Raw genomic sequence first — 16,903 nt, 5'->3', positions numbered from 1 at the left:
CGCTTTGATGAGCCGATCCAAAACTCCATTTCGCGTTTTCACGGAGAAGACCGTTTGCCGAGATTCTCGTCATTTCAGGCATATATTCGGGTTCTACAGTTTCCTGACGGCATGCTTGAATATTAAACTTTGCTAACCCCCGATCTTAGGAAGGATGGATGGTTCAGCTCGAGAAGATTTGGTCCGTTCTTCGGCGTTTGTTATTATCGCAATATCGTCTTGCTCCTTGCAGGGCGCATCACTTGGAATCAGGAGCACATCGCAAAGTCCCTTCCTTTTTAAGGGACTATGTAGTGTGGTAATTGAGAAAAACCATACTGGGTACGAAATGACATCAAAAGAGCGGTTTATCTCAGACTTCTATGCGCGTTACTCCGTAAAGCAAATGAAGTTCTAAGATGACCTATGCCTTTGCCCGAGAATCGGAGTTTTCTAAGGTAATATTAATCAATTGAATGTTCGAGACCAAGGCTAGCGTGCGGAGTTGTCAATCTATGACATCGGAAAATAAGATACAGGACGAAAGTGATTGGTGGAGCTATATAGCACGACTATGGTCGCCAGCGGAACCCAGGGTTGCGCCAGTCCATGTCCTGAATCTGTTGCTGGGAAAGTCCCGCCAAGGCGCTGTGGACATCGATGCGCGCACGGCGCCGGTTATCCCATGTAATATAGGCCCATAGACCAGCCCCAAGAAGGAGAGTGGTGCTTGAAGTTGCCAAGTTCAGCCCATTACCAATAGGGGTAGTTGGGCCCATCAAAAGGTAAGAATGACCAGGTGCTGATGAGCCCACCAACATTGCCGAACATCACCGTAGTTCCAATAGCCGAAGATCTCGCGGTGTCGGAGATCACATTTGCCGATGCGTGGGCAGTACAGAGGGAGCCAAAGGCAAAGGCCCCACAGGCAATAATAAAGGTGGCCCCATATCGTACCATACTGTCTTCGCTAGCCAGGAACATGATATAACCTATATAAATCCCCATAAATGATTAGCCTGAGATCAGTTGCACGCTCCCATCCTTATATTATAGGAGGTTTCCCCAGGAGTTGAGACTTACCAGTCACCATTAGCGGCGGGCTGAGCACGAAGAATATGAGGCGATGATTGAATCGCCAGCTGAGGTAGGGAAATAGCAAAGTGAAAAATGCGCCGACAACATAAGGAGGTACTGTGTGCAGCTGCTGAGACACGACAGAGGCATTGGGGTAGATGGTTTTGACAATGGTTGGCGCAAAGAATCCAAGACCCTGAACAGTAATATTGTTCAACATGAAGATGACACCGGTTACTAGTGTTACTGGGCTGAAGATACCACGTAGTGTCTTGGCTACATCAAGCTTGTCGAGGACCTCTGTCGCGCCAACACGTTCGGATTTGACCCGGGCAACGGCTAGATCCTTCTCTTCCTGGGAGAGCCACTTGGCTGTGGCAGGTCGGTCGGTCAACGTGAAGAATCCGAGGACACCAATTCCGATCGTGACAATGCCTTCAATAGCGAAGATCATACGCCAGGTGCGAAGAGAACCAAAATGATCGAGCATAAGGATACCCGAGGCTAGAAGGCCACCGAACGCTCCAGCGAGAGGAGCCATGACGACATACAATGACAGGCGGAAGACAAGTTCATTTTGTCGATACCAACGTGAAAGGTAGTACGCAATTCCAGGCAGCACTCCTGCCTCGAACACGCTAGACAGTTGTCAGCACTGTCGAGTTTCCAGAATCCAGGACACATACCCCAAAAGGAAGCGGACACCAGATGCGCTATGTATATCATTAACAAAAGCCGTGGCGACTGAACAGATACCAAATCCCAATGTGATGCCCGGAAGCCACCATCCAGGCCCGACCCATTTGCACATGAGATTGCTGGGGATTTCGAAGACAATGTATGCGATAAAGAAGATCGAGAGCACGGCGTTGTAATCGTAGCCTTCGAGTCCAAGGTCCTTGTCGAAGCCAGCCAGTTTAGCGTTGCCTATTCCAGGAAAGAAAAGAAATTCGTTAGCATTTGAATTGAAGGGGAAAAAAAAGATAAGAGGGGCTAGTCACACACCAACATTGGCTCGATCGATGAAACAAAAGAGATACATCAATGCAACAGGTGGGATAATACACAAATCAATCTTGAGTCGCAATCGTGACTCGGCGGCCTTGTCAAATTCTACCAGGGGCTGGCCATGTTCATCTGTCGCAAGTTGGCCTCTTTCTGCTGCGCCATGGGCGACTTCCCCCATCATATGCTCTTTATGGTCTGCCATGACCTTTTCATCACCGATGGGCGTGCTGCCTCTCTCGGTGTCTGTCATGTTAGAGTATCGGACAGCGGATTTATCTTGGAAGAGATAAGGGGGCGGTCAGCAGGTTTCGGATAACAGGGATCAAGGGAGACCTCGGGAGCATAGGGGGTGACCGGGTATTTTATAGCTCAATCAGAAGCCCGATCAAAAGAAAAACGGTTGAATCTGGGGTTGTGGGGGATCGAATTCAGTCCCATAGTGACGTTCGGCTTTTTCAGCAGCTGCAAGCTCAATTTGCCGTTGCCAAGGCAAGGGTACTCAGTCTGACACGGCAAATAGTCAGGAATGCTGCCTGAGTAGCCGGAACTGACAGTGGGAGAAGCAAGTATTATTATGGAGGTCCAATCATAATAGTTTCTAACAGGCCGAGGTGTCAGACCTCTAAGTCTAGAGGCAATGGCACTTGAGACTCCAAGGATTTAGAGATTTCCCCAGACTTGTGGATCAATCCACCCCGGACTATATCATTGGTTTTGTGGGGATCTCCGAATGAATTACAAGGTAGCTAGCCTAGGTACAGTCTACAGGAAATGCCGACTGCCTCATCCGACTATCTCTCAGGCGTCATGGTGACCAACCATAACCCCGGAATGTGTGAGGAGTTGTGATTCTCCAAGATGCCAAGTCTTCCAAGAAACATGGCTTGGAGCATCGCGCTGATAGGTCGTCGGATCGGAAATTATCCCGAAGCTGGTCCGAAGCTGCTCTAGTCGGATGATTTGATGTTTTTCTCAAGAGTAAGAGTGTACATACAGAGTACGGGATTCTTGCACGTTTTGAAGACGTGGAATATATAAGATATTGTTAAGGAAATAAAGATGGGTCCGCAGACCAAGAATATTGATTTGTTAGATATGTATGTACGTAAGGATAGGTGATTAACCTTTTGTCTTTAGGAAGAGTATTACCTCCATGTAGGTAGGTACCTAGGTAGGTGTCTTTTATAGTCAACCCGACCGCCTTTCAGTTCCGTTATGTGATTCTCGATACCATTTCGAAATTTGACCAGATTTATCTTAGGTCGGGTTATCCTAGCTCGGGTTATCCTAGCTCGGGTTATCCTGGCTCGGGTTGTCCTGGCTCGGATTATCCTAGATTTAGGCTCTATCCTAGGTCTTATTCGGGCATCCCTATCCTAACTCGGAAGTTGCAGGGTATGTAAGAATTCGATATGTGAACCTATATCGAAATAGTTCTTTACTGGGTGAAAGTAGAAAAATGAAGAGGCTTAACATGTATTGTCGGTTCGAGCGAAATCGTCGACCTAATTCCCTACGGGAGAGCTAGGTGTGAAGCGTAAGACTTAGTGCACCGAGTACCTCGATTCCCCACGTCAGCCACTATTATTGCCAAAGAAAATAAGTACGAGCCCGTAGACTACGCCGGCAACCTTCAAGAATCTTGACTAAGAATAGGTGGTTGTGTTCTGGAAGAATATTGGCTATGTCTTCCAAGGTTGTTTCGACAACCTCGATACCGCCTTCCAGATCAGACAACGCCCGTGGGGACTTTCTGATCTGGCAAAGGCCAGAGGGAAAAGGGAGAGAAGAATGTTGGATTCTCTATCTGTGAGAGACTGGCTAATGTACTCGCTAACAAACCTGTGGACATGTGAAGCCTGACAAACTAGGCAATGCCTGTCATAACACTTTCCGAGGTTGGCCCGAGCCCTCCTGAGTCCAGGGCTGTGATGACAAACCACCACGTGACTCGGATATAGACGGATGATCTTTTCGGATTAAACGGATGAACTGCACTGACAGGAGTTCTGTGAGACTTGCATACATATTATCCATGTCTGAGGCGTCGGATAAAGCCCAACCCGGTTGGCGAATCCCTCGCGCATGCCAGGAATGCCGCAAACGTAAAATCAAATGCAATGGCCTGACCCCGTGAGATCTTTCAATCTATGTTCGAATAGTGAATACATCAGGCTAATATAATAGCAGGTGCAAAACTTGCCAATTGCGCAATACACCCTGTATATACAGAGACTATATTCGCCATCGGCGGAAGAAATATGAGTATGAAGAAGCCGGCGAGAGGAATTCACCTCGTCAAGCCTCCTCAACTGGAGTCCCGCCATCGGGGCAGCACACAGCCTCCGTTATGAATGACTTCCCAAATAGTGTATCTGCAACACATATGGCATCGCCATCATGTCAGATGCAGCTATACTATGGCCCCACCTCTCATTTCTCGCTCATGCAGCATATCTACCGAGATCTCATCTCCAATCCTACATCTCACCCTGAACCATCTGGCGGGGTCGAGGAAGCTGGGGCTGGCTTGGACTTGTTTAGCTTTCGTCGCATTTTTTTTGGAACCCCAGACATTCATGAGAGTATCAAGTCCCTCGGAACAGGGGAGTTGTCTTCGATGTTCCTGCCGTACGACCTGGCTAAGCTCTTTCTATCGCGATTTCTCTCTAGCTTTTACCATTTGATGCCATATCGCCCCAAGATGCATTATGAGCAATGTCTGAATCGACTGTATAGTTCCTCGCCCACAGAACATTTAGATGCTCTCACCAGAGCGATCGTTCTTCTTGCCATGGCTACCGCGGCACTTGGCACGGAACATTTCGCCTGGGGTGATGTGCTGTTCGAGCGCGTCAAGGCTTCGTTGACAGCATTTGATGACGTGGTGAACCTTCAGACTATTCAAATCTCAGTTCTCATGATAAGTCCCTACCTTGTCCTTCTATCTTGCTACCAGACTAACATAGGCTTTACGCCAATTACCAGAACGAACAAGCTCGGCCCAACTCAGTGTTCTTGCATCTGGGTTCTGCTTGTCGCAAAGCCTTATCAGCAGGTCTGCATAAGGATGTGCCCAATAATGTTGATCAAACCCCGGAAAACATCGAAGAACGACGGGTAACCTTCTGGTCTCTTTACATATTCGAAACGTACATCACCCCTTTCGGTCCGATATATGGTGAACTCACTAACTTCATATAGCTGGTTCTGCTTCCATGTGGGACGTCCTAGCTCCCTTTCCCTTAAAGATGTCGCAATCGAGTACGCGCAGGATCCATTTATTCGATTGTTGGTTCAGCTTTGCAAAAGCATGAGTCGGTCTGTTAATGAGATATATGGCCAGCGGCATGAGTCTCTTCTGCACATGTGGAGAGTCGCTCGATCCATTGCGGATGATATCCGTGGCTATGAGCCACATCTACAACAAGCTTTAGGTCTTGGGCTTGATGATCACATCCAGGCGGGATCCCTTGGCGTTCGGCAAATAATCTTCATTACCCGTAAGTCAACAGTTGAAATATTGTCTACTCCACTGACCAAAGCTAGTATACTATCATACCCTACTTCTTACATTTCGCCCGTTCGTGATATTTCGCGGTCATTGGCAGCGCGAGAGGAATATCGCACCCAACCAGTCCAGCGCCAATGTCACCAATCGCCCTAGAGAAACGCCTTCTTGGCTCAACGAAGCCTGCAATCATGCCATCACTGCCGCCCAAAAAAACACTGCATCACTTATGTGAAGCTTCAAGAGTCAACAATCTTGTTCTGGTAAATGGACCAAATGTTTCTACAGAAACTTCCACTAACAGCGTTGTAGGAATTGCGATACCATGGTTTCTTTTTCGGCAATTCTGTTTTTACTCTCATTTACGAGTTCATTCACAACCCGGATGTCGCGCCTGTTTATCTGCCATGGGTTTATGCATCATTGCAAACCTTGTCAACCATGCGAGCAGGGGACCCGATCGCAAGCTCAATCTCAGCCATACAGACTGTGCTTCACAATATTAATCCATCGTACGAATGGGTACCTGGATTAGCAACAACTGGGGGTAGCATTGTGCCCCCAGAAGGGACAGCCATACAACAAGGCCTTACCCCCGACCGCAGGCATCGATCGCTGCTCAACAACCCTGCAATTTCTCAGAACCCGTCACTAGGAATGCCACCTGGTATACTGACGTCTCCTTGGAATCTCCCACAGTTAGAAAAGCCTGGAAACTCGGAGACCGGAGGCTCTGTTGGCTCCGGGGAAGACCTGCTTGATTTCACCCAGTCTGACATGGGCTGGGATTTCGATTTCTCTACCATGGACCTGGACGCCTTCTTTTCGGTTTATCAGTCGAATGATGCTGCCGCGCTTTGATGGGAGCCTTGCACCAGGAAATACCATAACCTAGAATAAAATTTCTTCATACTGTATCCATTTGGTCTCCATCAGGCCCCGGTCATCTACGGACTTGCTTAATCGGTGCAGATCTTCAAGGCTATATCCGAAGGGTGGATCTAATCGAAGCTCTGGAAGGTGCAGAAATAGAAACCCAACGAATAAACGGCCGTTCCGGGCCGAGTGGGTCACTTATATATCCGTACATATATTTCCGAGCAACTCACACCAGTGATATCCTCGCTAACACGATGGTTTTTGCAGTTATTTCATGTGCCTGAAGGCATATCCCCTGTTTATAAATTCCGCCACACCGATAAATACGTGATATGATCTGATAACCACGACCCACTCCCGGCAATATGGATTTAAAACATAGATGCGATAATGAAATCCACAATATAAGAGTTCTTCCACGCCTCAACATCATGTTATTTTTCTCTAATCTCACTTTAATTGGTACCATTGCCAGCAGCCGTTCTTTTCATTTCAGGAACATACACCTCCGTCATGGAGACTCCATCGTCCGGCACAACAACCCCGGTCGATTTGGAACACGGCGACGACCAGATCCGTAAACGACTGACAGTCACCTTCCGCGATCTAAATGTCCGAGTCACGGCACCAGATGCTGCTTTGGGAAGCACTTTATGGTCAGAGGTGGACCCGCGACAGATCGGAGCACTGCTGAAGCGTGGCAACCGCCCAAAAAGGGTGGGCATATTCAACCATTAACACGCAGTTCGAAGGTTATCATATGCTGACTTAATTTCTAGACGATCCTCAAGGATGTTGCTGGTCAAGTCAAGCCCGGGGAAATGGTATGCTTTCAGAACCTGAGAACAGTAAAGTGGTAACTAACCTATATAGCTTCTTGTGCTAGGACGCCCAGGATCGGGATGCACTTCCCTTCTTCGAGTCCTCTCCAATGATCGGGATAGTTTCGATGAAGTCACTGGCAAAACCAACTACGGAAGCATGGATCACAAGGCTGCCAAAAAGTTCCGTCAGCAGATCATGTTCAACAACGAAGGCATGCAATCCTAACTTGGGATCTATTGACCTTAATACTAACTGCACTAATATCAGACGACGTTCACTTCCCAACACTTACCGTCAACCGTACGATGAAATTTGCCCTTCGAAACAAGGTTCCCAACGAGCGCCCAGAGCATCTGAGAAACCGCAACGACTTCGTGCAGAACCATCGCGATGAGATTCTGGGGTCACTTGGAATCGGACACACGAAGAAGAATTTGGTAGGAAACGAGTACATCCGAGGCGTGTCCGGAGGTGAACGTAAGCGCGTTTCCCTTGCTGAGGTCCTGGCTGGGCAAAGTCCAGTCCAAATGTGGGACAATCCCACTCGGGGACTGGACTCGAAATCAGCGGTAGAATTTGCTCGAATGCTCAGACGGGAAGCGGATCGAAACGACAAGACAATCATTACCACTACATACCAAGCCGGCAACGGTATTTATGACCAGTTCGACAAGGTCCTTGTTCTGGCTGAAGGTCGTGTCACTTACTACGGCCCTCGTCGAATCGCAAGGAAATACTTCGAAGATCTTGGATTCATCTGCCCCAAGGGTGCCAATATTGCAGACTTCCTTACTTCAGTCACTGTCGTTACCGAACGCACAATCAGACCCGGCTGGGAAGAGAAGGTGCCCAATACACCCGAGGACTTTGAAATCTGCTATCAAAACAGCTCAATCTGCAAAGATCAACTGAGCTCTATCGTGGACCCTGAGAAGCTGAGCTACGAAGCTGAAGACCTCGAGCTGGCAGTAACCAGCGAGAAGCGCAAACAGCATATTCCTCGGAAAAGCAGTGTTTATACAGCGAATCTCTGGGACCAGATTGCCGCTTGTGCTCTCCGTCAGTTTCAAGTTATCTGGGGTGATAAGCTCTCGCTATTTGTGAAGGTTGGGTCAGCCTTAATCCAGGCCCTCGTCTGTGGAAGTTTGTTCTATAACTTGCGAGAGGTAATTAAAAGGCCCTTGACCCGAGACCATTGGAAACCAAGCTGACCAGTTAAACTACAAGGATTCAAGCTCCATATTCTTACGCCCTGGTGTTTGCTTTTTCCCGGTGTTATATTTCCTCCTTGAGAGTCTGTCCGAGACAACTGCATCCTTCATGGGCCGGCCAATTCTTTCTCGTCAGAAGCGATTCGGGTTCTACCGTCCTACTGCTTTTGCCATTGCTAACGCTATAACTGATGTCCCAGTTGTGATGTTTCAGGTGACATGCTTCTCGCTCATCCTTTACTTCATGGCTGCTCTTCAAATGGACGCAGGAAAGTTCTTCACCTTTTGGATCATCATTATTGCGCAGACATTGTGTTTCGCACAACTATTCCGCTCTGTTGGAGCTGTATGCAAACAGTTTGGAAATGCATCCAAAATATCCGGCTTGCTGTCCACCGTATTCTTTGTCTATGGAGGTGAGTATTGACTATAGCGTTGATACGCAGAATTCCAAATTGACAAGTTGTAGGATATCTTATCCCATTTAAAAAGATGCATGTGTGGTTCCGTTGGATCTTCTACCTCAATCCGGGATCGTATGCATTCGAGGCACTGATGGCCAATGAGTTTGTTGGACGCAAATTAACCTGCATAGAACCCGACTATCTGCCATATGGCGCCGGATACTCCAGCTCAGCGTCTGTCCACCGTGGGTGTTCAGTCCTTGGAAGTGACGATGATGGTATTATTGATGGGGCAAAATACATTCAGGAGCAATACAGCTATTCACCCCATCACATCTGGAGGAGCTTTGGTATTCTCATTGGACTTTGGGTTTTCTTCATCTTTCTGACTTCCCTCGGCCTTGAACTCCGGAACAGTCAAAGTGGATCATCTGTTCTGCTTTACAAGCGAGGGAGCGAGAAAACCCGTAGAAAGGACGAAGGCGAGAAGATACAGTCCCCGAAGCAGGCAGACGTTGGCCCACTTTTGGGCTCGGTCAAGCAATCGACCTTTACATGGAAAGACCTTGACTACCATGTACCTTTCCACGGTGAGAAGAAACAGCTTCTGAACAAGGTATTTGGATTTGTCCAACCGGGAAACCTGGTTGCCCTTATGGGAGCTTCTGGGGCCGGAAAAACAACATTGCTGGATGTGCTTGCTCAGCGCAAGGATAGCGGGGAGATCTATGGATCGGTTATGATTGATGGCCGCCCAGTTGGAATCAGCTTCCAGCGAACTACTGGTTACTGTGAACAGATGGATGTACACCTCGAGACAGCCACCGTCAAGGAGGCATTGGAATTTTCGGCAGTTCTTCGCCAGCCATCGACGGTTCCACACGAAGAAAAGATCGCCTATGTCGAACATATAATCGACCTTTTGGAGTTGCGTGATATCAGCGAAGCACTTATTGGAGGTATGCTTGATGTTTTGATGACAGTGGACAGCTATACTAATAACTCACAGTGCCTGGAGCTGGGCTCAGCATCGAACAGCGCAAACGCGTGACCCTGGGCGTTGAGCTTGTTGCGAAGCCCACATTGCTGTTTTTGGATGAACCTACCTCCGGCCTTGATGGGCAAAGTGCATTTAACATTGTGCGTTTCCTTCGCAAACTGGTCGATGGCGGCCAAGCCGTGTTGGTAAGTTCTCAATATATCACAATATATTTGCGTCGTACTAATGTGTTAGTGTACAATTCATCAACCATCTGCGGTCCTATTTGACGCATTTGACGGTCTTCTCTTGCTAGCCAAGGGCGGAAAAATGACATATTTCGGAGAAAGTGAGTTTTTAATCTTGAGGCAGGCAACAACAAACACCTAATAACTGATTTGTGATCACAGCTGGCAAGGACTCAACTAAGATCTTGGACTACTTCAATCGGAACGGAGCACCGTGCCCTCCGGATGCCAACCCAGCAGAGCATATCATTGATGTCGTTCAAGGAGGTGGTACTACAGAGCAAAAGGATTGGGTCGAAATCTGGAACCAGTCAGAAGAGCGCAAGCAAGCACTCTCCCAACTTGATGCACTGAACGAATCCAGCAAAGATAACTCCAACTATGTTGAAGACACTGCTGACTTTGCGACCTCGCACTGGTTCCAATTCAAGACGGTTTCTAAGCGCCTCAGTATTCATATCTGGCGCTCACCAGTACGTCGCTACGATAATACACGAAATAAATTTGCAAAAGCTAATGTTCGCCTAGGATTACATGTGGAACAAAATCTTTCTCCATATTTTCGCCGCCCTTTTCAGTGGATTCACCTTCTGGAAGATCGGAAACGGCACTTTTTCACTTCAATTGAGACTTTTCGCGATTTTCAACTTCATCTTCGTCGCCCCCGGCTGTATCAACCAAATGCAGCCGTTCTTCCTACATAGCCGTGATATCTTTGAGACCAGAGAGAAAAAGGTCAGTACCCTAGTGGGACCCTACTGGTATACAAGTATCGCTAAGCCTAGTTTCCATATAGTCCAAAACCTATCACTGGAGCGCATTTATTGGAGCGCAGACTCTGACGGAGATTCCATACCTCATTATTTGCGCCACACTATACTTTGCATGTTGGTACTTCACAGCAGGACTTCCGGTGGAGGCCAGTGTTTCCGGACATGTCTATCTTCAGATGATTTGTAAGTCACACCAAGTGTCCAGGAATGATTGATTCGAGTATCTAACACCAGGACAGTCTATGAGCTCCTGTACACGTCAATTGGCCAGGCAATTGCAGCATATGCACCGAATGAGTATTTTGCGGCTGTGATGAACCCCGTCTTGATCGGTGCCGGCTTGGTCAGTTTTTGCGGTGTGGTAGTTCCATATTCCCAAATGCAGCCATTTTGGCGATACTGGATTTACTACCTGGACCCCTTCAACTACTTGGTTGGTGGGCTGTTTGGCGAGATAATCTGGGATGTCAAGGTCAAGTGTGAACCATCGGAATTTGTGCAGTTCACCGCACCGTCTGGTCAGACCTGCGGCCAATACATGGCCGATTTCCTCGCCACGCAGAGTGGCTACCTAGCTGATGGGAACTCGACTGGGACATGTTCATTCTGTCCGTATTCTCAAGGTTCTGATTACGCGAAAACGTTTAATCTTCAAGAGAAATACTATTCGTGGAGAGATGTGAGTATATCTCTGGTTTGATATGGAGATTTCGATGCTAACTGATTGTTTTTAGACGGGTATCACTGCCCTGTTCTGTATCTCATCGTACTCCTTGGTGTTCCTCATGATGAAGCTCAGGAGCAAGAAGACGAAGAGCGCCCGTTCCGAATGAACGATTGCCACCGAGCTGAGTTTAGGGCCTTAGTGAAGCTGACACCGGCATCATTCATATATTGCTTTCAACTTCTGCAATAGGCCCTATTTCATCGCTTCTTTTCCTGGATCGTTTCCCTCCGCATTTACTACATCTTTATTAACAGCCATGGGTCACTGTGTTCGTCCAGGGCCTCATTAGATAGATCTATTTTTTTTTTTTTTGACTTTCTCGCTTCCATAGCCTCCTATCCAGTCTGTTAACCACATGATGGTTTCTATACTCATATCTGGATGGTACTTAATCTATATTAAACCATCGCATCTCTTGGAAATGTGCAGAAGTAATACAATAATCTATAAAATCCCCGATGCCTAGGAGCTAAAAGTGACACCGGAGATGATCTACCACTTCGATTTCTGTTCGTGGGGTTTGAGCCGAGCCGTTAACATTGCGGATCCCGCGGTACGTCCGAGTTCACCAACAGCCAGGGAGATCGACACCCACGTGCTGTACAGAAAGACCAAGGGCAGAAATATAAAAAGGTTCCCAAGCAGCCTCTGATTCTACACTGTATCAACCCCTCTAGACGTCTTCAATATGCGGTTTGACATTGTTGCGCTCTTCCCTCTGGCCGCTAGTGCGGTCAACATCATCTCATCCAATGATGATGGCTGGGCGGAAGCGAACATCCGTGCTTTCTTCGAGTCTCTACAAGCGGCAGACCACTCAGTTGTGGTATCTGCACCCGCCGAAAACCAGAGTGGCAAGGGTATGTGTTATGCCTTCCTCTACATTCCGCTCTTTTATTGACGCCGCACTACAGGCTCAAAGGACGAAGAGCCGACGGTCTTGACTGAGCCATGCCAGTTCAACAGCTGCCCATCTGGCAGTCCGGCTGTGGGATTTAATTCTTCGGAGGTCAGTATTTTTCCCGCTACCACCGGAACGACAGCCTGATCGTGTAAATAGCCCCGACTTGGTTATGTCAATAGCTACCCAGTGACCGCAATCAAATACGGCATTGAGACGAGCGGCCCGAAATTCTTCAACGGTGCTCCAGACTTGGCCGTCACAGGTCCAAATGTTGGCAGCAATATTGACATCGTCAATTACTTCTCCGGAACCGTGGGCGCCGCCACCTATGCTGCACAGAATGGAATTCCCGCTCTTGCCTTCTCCAGTGCTAGTGGCTCCCCGACCTCATGGGATAGCCCGCGCCCTGCCTACAGCGAGGTCTATGCCGATTTGGCTACCAACCTGACAAACCAGGTTATTGCTTCTGGCAAGCCATACCTACCGGATGACATTTTCCTGAACGTCAATTTCGGAAAGGTTACGGACGAATGCGCAAGTCCGGCCGATTTCTCTTTCGTCCTCTCCCGCATCCACGTGGCAGTTCCATTGATTACTGATGATGATGTGACTACCTGCGGTGATTCGAGATTGCCAAGCGAATTGGAAGTCTCGCTAGCGTCTGGTTGCTATGCAAGTGTCTCGGTTGGGATTGCATCCGAGAAGAAGGATGCCGACGCTGAGATGCAGGGGGTTGTTTTGAAGAAGCTGGGTAATTTGTTGACTTGTCTTCCATGATTGGTATGATTGGTGTAGAAAAGCGCCGGTGTGAAGAACCACGCAGATCCCGTTCCTGATGATCCACCACGTGTTATATTTAGCCATGGCGTGTTGTGCGAGAGAGTATTAGATCCCTGCAAGGGGTGCATATAAAATCTGCTACGGTATATCGTATAACGTTTTTCATATATGAGCTGGCCACCCTAAAACACCGTGCTAAATGCGCTATATTCTATATCTTAACACGTTTTTATTTTATTTCATTGCTTGTCGATAGCCACTGATAAGAGCCAGAAATATTTATGTCTTAATGAGTAAATTGTTTAAGCTCCCTAAAGAGGCTTTTAGCTGAAGAGAATTAATTAATTGCAAGGAAGAGATTTCTTTTTTCTTTCTTTTTTTTTCCTGACGGAGAAGCCAAAGGTATTGCGATATCCTAAGTTTTTACGGAGTAGCCGGATCGCATGTGAAATATATTAAAATCCACACTAGCTTCAATTGAGGATAGACAGCAGGCTTGAGCGGAGAAATGCCTCAACTGGTGGACTAAGACATATTATCATCGGAGAAACCGATTAGATTGCTTTTGACCCGTGGGATCGACAGGCCCCAGTGATTCGCTTTTCTGCGCAAATTTAAAGTTCCACGATGGACTCTGCTATCATCCACTATACTTCATCGGGACTGAAGACCGTTAGTATCGGACCAAACTCCCCGAAGGAAGACGGCCTAGCGACAAGGCGACAATGTAGCCATGCCGATCAAATGGAATGCATACGATGTTGTCCTTGTACGAAGTACTCCGTACAATATAAATATTCCGAAGAAAGACCGTTTGTCCATAGCTCACTATGCCTGCTTTCCATTTCAATATGATTCCTCGACTTATTGCTGCACTGACTGCTCTTACTGCGCTGCCTGTGGCGGCTAGCCCGGTTAATCTAGTACGTCGAGGAACAGTTGGCAACGACGAAATTGTCGGACTGCCCCAAACAGTTCCGTCCGGTGCCGTCGGCGACCTCTATTTGGCCTACCAGCCAAAGCTAAAGGTCGTCAATGGATGCGTGCCTTTCCCGGGCGTGGATGCAGCCGGAAACACCAAGTGAGTGGGAAAATTACTTCTTTTAAGGATTTCTAGACCTTCGAATCTGATATCTGTGATATAGCGAGGGTCTCAACCCAACAGGGAGCTCGAGTGGTGAATGCAGTAAGAGCACAGGACAAATATATGGTGAGTTTCTTCAGAAGTATCCCTTAAATAGCCCGGGATATATTGACTAACGGGTTTCCGTTTTGCGATTCACAGTGAGATCCGCTACTTCGGGTGGCCACTATGCCCTGATGTATTCCTGGTATTTCCCCAAGGATTCCCCTTCGACTGAACTCGGTCATCGCCACGATTGGGAAGGGGTTATTATCTGGCTCTCCGACAGCACAAGTACCTCTGCCTCGAACATCCTGGCCGTTTGTCCATCGGCACACGGTGAATGGAATTGCAGCACAAACGGCTATACCCTTGATGGCACTTCAGCTCTGATCAAGTACGAATCTGTTTGGCCGGTTAACCATTCTCTCGGCCTGACTACTGCCGTGGGCGGCACACAGCCGTTGGTTGCCTGGGAGTCAATGTCCAGTAAGTTACCTAGATCTACCCCTAATGTCTGGAAGCGCAATCTGACCTGGAACGTTCAGCTGTCGTGCAAAATGCTTTGGACACAACGGACTTTGGATCAGGGAATGTGCCCTTCAAAGATGCCGATTTTGCTGCCAACCTGGCAAAGGCGACATTCTGAGCTCGAGGTCAGGAAAGACCCACTGGAGGCATGAGTTCAAGAAGTAGTCGTTACGAAGTCGCGTACTTAGTATATATTTAGTTAACTTATGGAATAGATTACGTATGCACTAAATTTCTAGTTGTGTTTGCAATGGTGACAACAATCAATTGCCGTAGAATTGGATGAAGACCATATACGTGACTAGAACTAGCGACCAACTTATATATATAGTCCGCTCCTCCGCTCCGAACTCTATATACATGTATCACTCCACCGAGGCCTCGGCGCAATGAAATGGCACGTTGGATAGATTCATTCAAGCGGCAGTTGGAACACACTGAGAATACCATGGGTTCAACGAAGAACAGGCTGCTGGCGACGCACATGCAGTTGCTCCTGTCCAACCGCTTCCTCCACACTGTCCGTATGGAGTCTGGGTTGCTCCCTCCACCGGGGGCGGTGGTTGTGGTGGCCTTACTGGTAGTGGTGGCAGCGTTGGTGGTAGTCACTAGTGTCGTGGTGGAGGCCTTGGAGGTTGTGGTTGTAGTGCTGTCGCCGGTAGCACCACCTGTCCCTGTCACTGGCGTGCCAGAAGCAGTAATTGCCGAAGTGGTTTGAGTGATTGAGACAGCACCACTGTAAAGAGTTGGTCCCGGGACAATCTGAAGTGATATTAGCAATCGAGTGGACAGGAACATGGGCGACCCCCAGCATCGACTAATCACTTACATATGTTGACAGAGATGTGTAAATGTTCACAAGGATGCCAGGATCAGTTGGACGGTATAGATCAGTGCCCAAGACACCTGACGGTTTGTCTGACCCTGAGCCGGTGATTTGTAGGTTGAAGCACTGGGGATAGTTCTGGGTTCCACCCTCAGTGCCTGCACCATGGAGTGCAATCCTTCACAGCAAGGTTAGCGCAATTCTGCCGAGGAATCAGAAACATCTGCGTACATTTCATGTCTCAAGACATAATGCCCGGGTGCGATACTAGAAGGAATCTCGACCATCCATCCCGAGTCCTGGGCTATGAGCTGATCATCGGCCCAAAAGCCAGGGACAGTTGTTCCATCCACCAGTCCGACACCGTCGATCTTGAAGAACTCAAGGGTGGTTTTATCCACAGTTTCACAGCCGCTCGCGCCACAACTAGCGAGGTAATCAACGATCGGGCCATGATGCGATACTGGCCAATCCGGGGTCCACTGAAGGAAGACTCGGTCACCGGCAGCTACGACCGCGTGCCCCCTGGCATTAGTAGCATCGAGGTGGCAGATAATATCCGAAGTTTCGTAGGCATCTTGTTTTACAAAGTTAGAAAGAGAATTGGTTTTGGTTAATCAGGACAACAATGACATAACATACCCGGAGCAATGAAGCCATTGGCAGTGTTTGGTGTACCCCAAGCCACCACGACTGGAGGGGTTTCCGCATAAGGGTCACTGTTTATGTCCCATCCGTCAAAGGAGACACCGTTAATAACGATGTTGGTGACGTGACCATGGGCCGCAACGAGAGACCCAAACAGAGCAGGACCGAGAAGGCTATACATTGCGGTTGTATTCGCAGAAGCAGGTTAGGCAGGCTTAATCCGAAAGAAATAGATATGTTGGGTGAGAAGTGGGTAGTAAAAGTCGGACTTTAGCTGTTTCTTGTCCTCTGCAGTGGAACTTCGCAACGGCCATATTTATAGTTGATCGAGAGGAGTATAACACAGTTCCAAGTGTCTCGCTTGCTGGCCGACACTCCTCAACCGCCTCAGATTGTGAATTGTGATTACGAGGAATGAAACCAATCGGATACATTATACGCAAGTTTAGGAGAAGTAAGTGCATCATTCT

The 16,903-nt window shown here is 48.1% G+C and overlaps 6 protein-coding genes across 6 annotated transcripts; 4 read left to right on the top strand and 2 right to left on the bottom strand.

Annotated features, from left to right (window-relative positions):
- Positions 1-551: 551 nt before the first annotated feature.
- On the bottom strand, positions 552-2,314 carry N7519_002988 (putative MFS transporter; the record flags this gene model as incomplete). Its single annotated transcript, XM_057289766.1, is given in 5 exon segments — positions 552-781; positions 795-971; positions 1,063-1,694; positions 1,743-1,983; positions 2,062-2,314. 5 exon segments carry the CDS (start codon positions 2,312-2,314, stop codon positions 552-554), a joined length of 1,533 nt encoding a protein of 510 aa, XP_057150968.1.
- Positions 2,315-4,099: 1,785 nt separating this feature from the next.
- Positions 4,100-6,436, top strand: N7519_002987 (Zn(II)2Cys6 transcription factor; the record flags this gene model as incomplete). The annotated part of the gene is made up of 6 exons (XM_057289765.1): positions 4,100-4,197; positions 4,255-4,978; positions 5,053-5,216; positions 5,269-5,567; positions 5,732-5,838; positions 5,888-6,436. The coding sequence occupies 6 exons, from the start codon at positions 4,100-4,102 to the stop codon at positions 6,434-6,436; spliced, it is 1,941 nt and encodes a 646-aa protein (XP_057150967.1).
- A 531-nt stretch (positions 6,437-6,967) lies between these two features.
- On the top strand, positions 6,968-11,727 carry N7519_002986 (putative ABC multidrug transporter; the record flags this gene model as incomplete). The annotated part of the gene is made up of 13 exons (XM_057289764.1): positions 6,968-7,171; positions 7,234-7,278; positions 7,328-7,490; positions 7,547-8,445; positions 8,507-8,906; positions 8,960-9,853; positions 9,904-10,079; positions 10,129-10,222; positions 10,284-10,594; positions 10,650-10,856; positions 10,918-11,077; positions 11,134-11,573; positions 11,629-11,727. The coding sequence occupies 13 exons, from the start codon at positions 6,968-6,970 to the stop codon at positions 11,725-11,727; spliced, it is 4,092 nt and encodes a 1,363-aa protein (XP_057150966.1).
- A 582-nt stretch (positions 11,728-12,309) lies between these two features.
- N7519_002985 (5'/3'-nucleotidase SurE) lies at positions 12,310-13,302 on the top strand (the record flags this gene model as incomplete). Its single annotated transcript, XM_057289763.1, has 3 exons — positions 12,310-12,481; positions 12,536-12,630; positions 12,682-13,302. The coding sequence occupies 3 exons, from the start codon at positions 12,310-12,312 to the stop codon at positions 13,300-13,302; spliced, it is 888 nt and encodes a 295-aa protein (XP_057150965.1).
- An 833-nt stretch (positions 13,303-14,135) lies between these two features.
- N7519_002984 (NPP1 family protein) lies at positions 14,136-15,077 on the top strand (the record flags this gene model as incomplete). The annotated part of the gene is made up of 4 exons (XM_057289762.1): positions 14,136-14,386; positions 14,451-14,515; positions 14,591-14,917; positions 14,977-15,077. The coding sequence occupies 4 exons, from the start codon at positions 14,136-14,138 to the stop codon at positions 15,075-15,077; spliced, it is 744 nt and encodes a 247-aa protein (XP_057150964.1).
- Positions 15,078-15,413: 336 nt separating this feature from the next.
- Positions 15,414-16,614, bottom strand: N7519_002983 (putative endo-1,4-beta-glucanase; the record flags this gene model as incomplete). The annotated part of the gene is made up of 5 exons (XM_057289761.1): positions 15,414-15,466; positions 15,538-15,721; positions 15,789-15,963; positions 16,017-16,362; positions 16,428-16,614. 5 exons carry the CDS (start codon positions 16,612-16,614, stop codon positions 15,414-15,416), a joined length of 945 nt encoding a protein of 314 aa, XP_057150963.1.
- Positions 16,615-16,903: the final 289 nt, after the last annotated feature.

Source organism: Penicillium mononematosum, assembly GCF_028829835.1.
Source record: "Penicillium mononematosum strain IBT 11891 chromosome Unknown utg000002l:1.0-8112719.0:1.0-8118358.0, whole genome shotgun sequence".
NCBI lineage: Eukaryota > Fungi > Ascomycota > Eurotiomycetes > Eurotiales > Aspergillaceae > Penicillium > Penicillium mononematosum.
The sequence above is the reverse complement of the archived record's forward strand: the minus strand, read 5'-3'. Positions and strand labels throughout refer to the sequence as shown.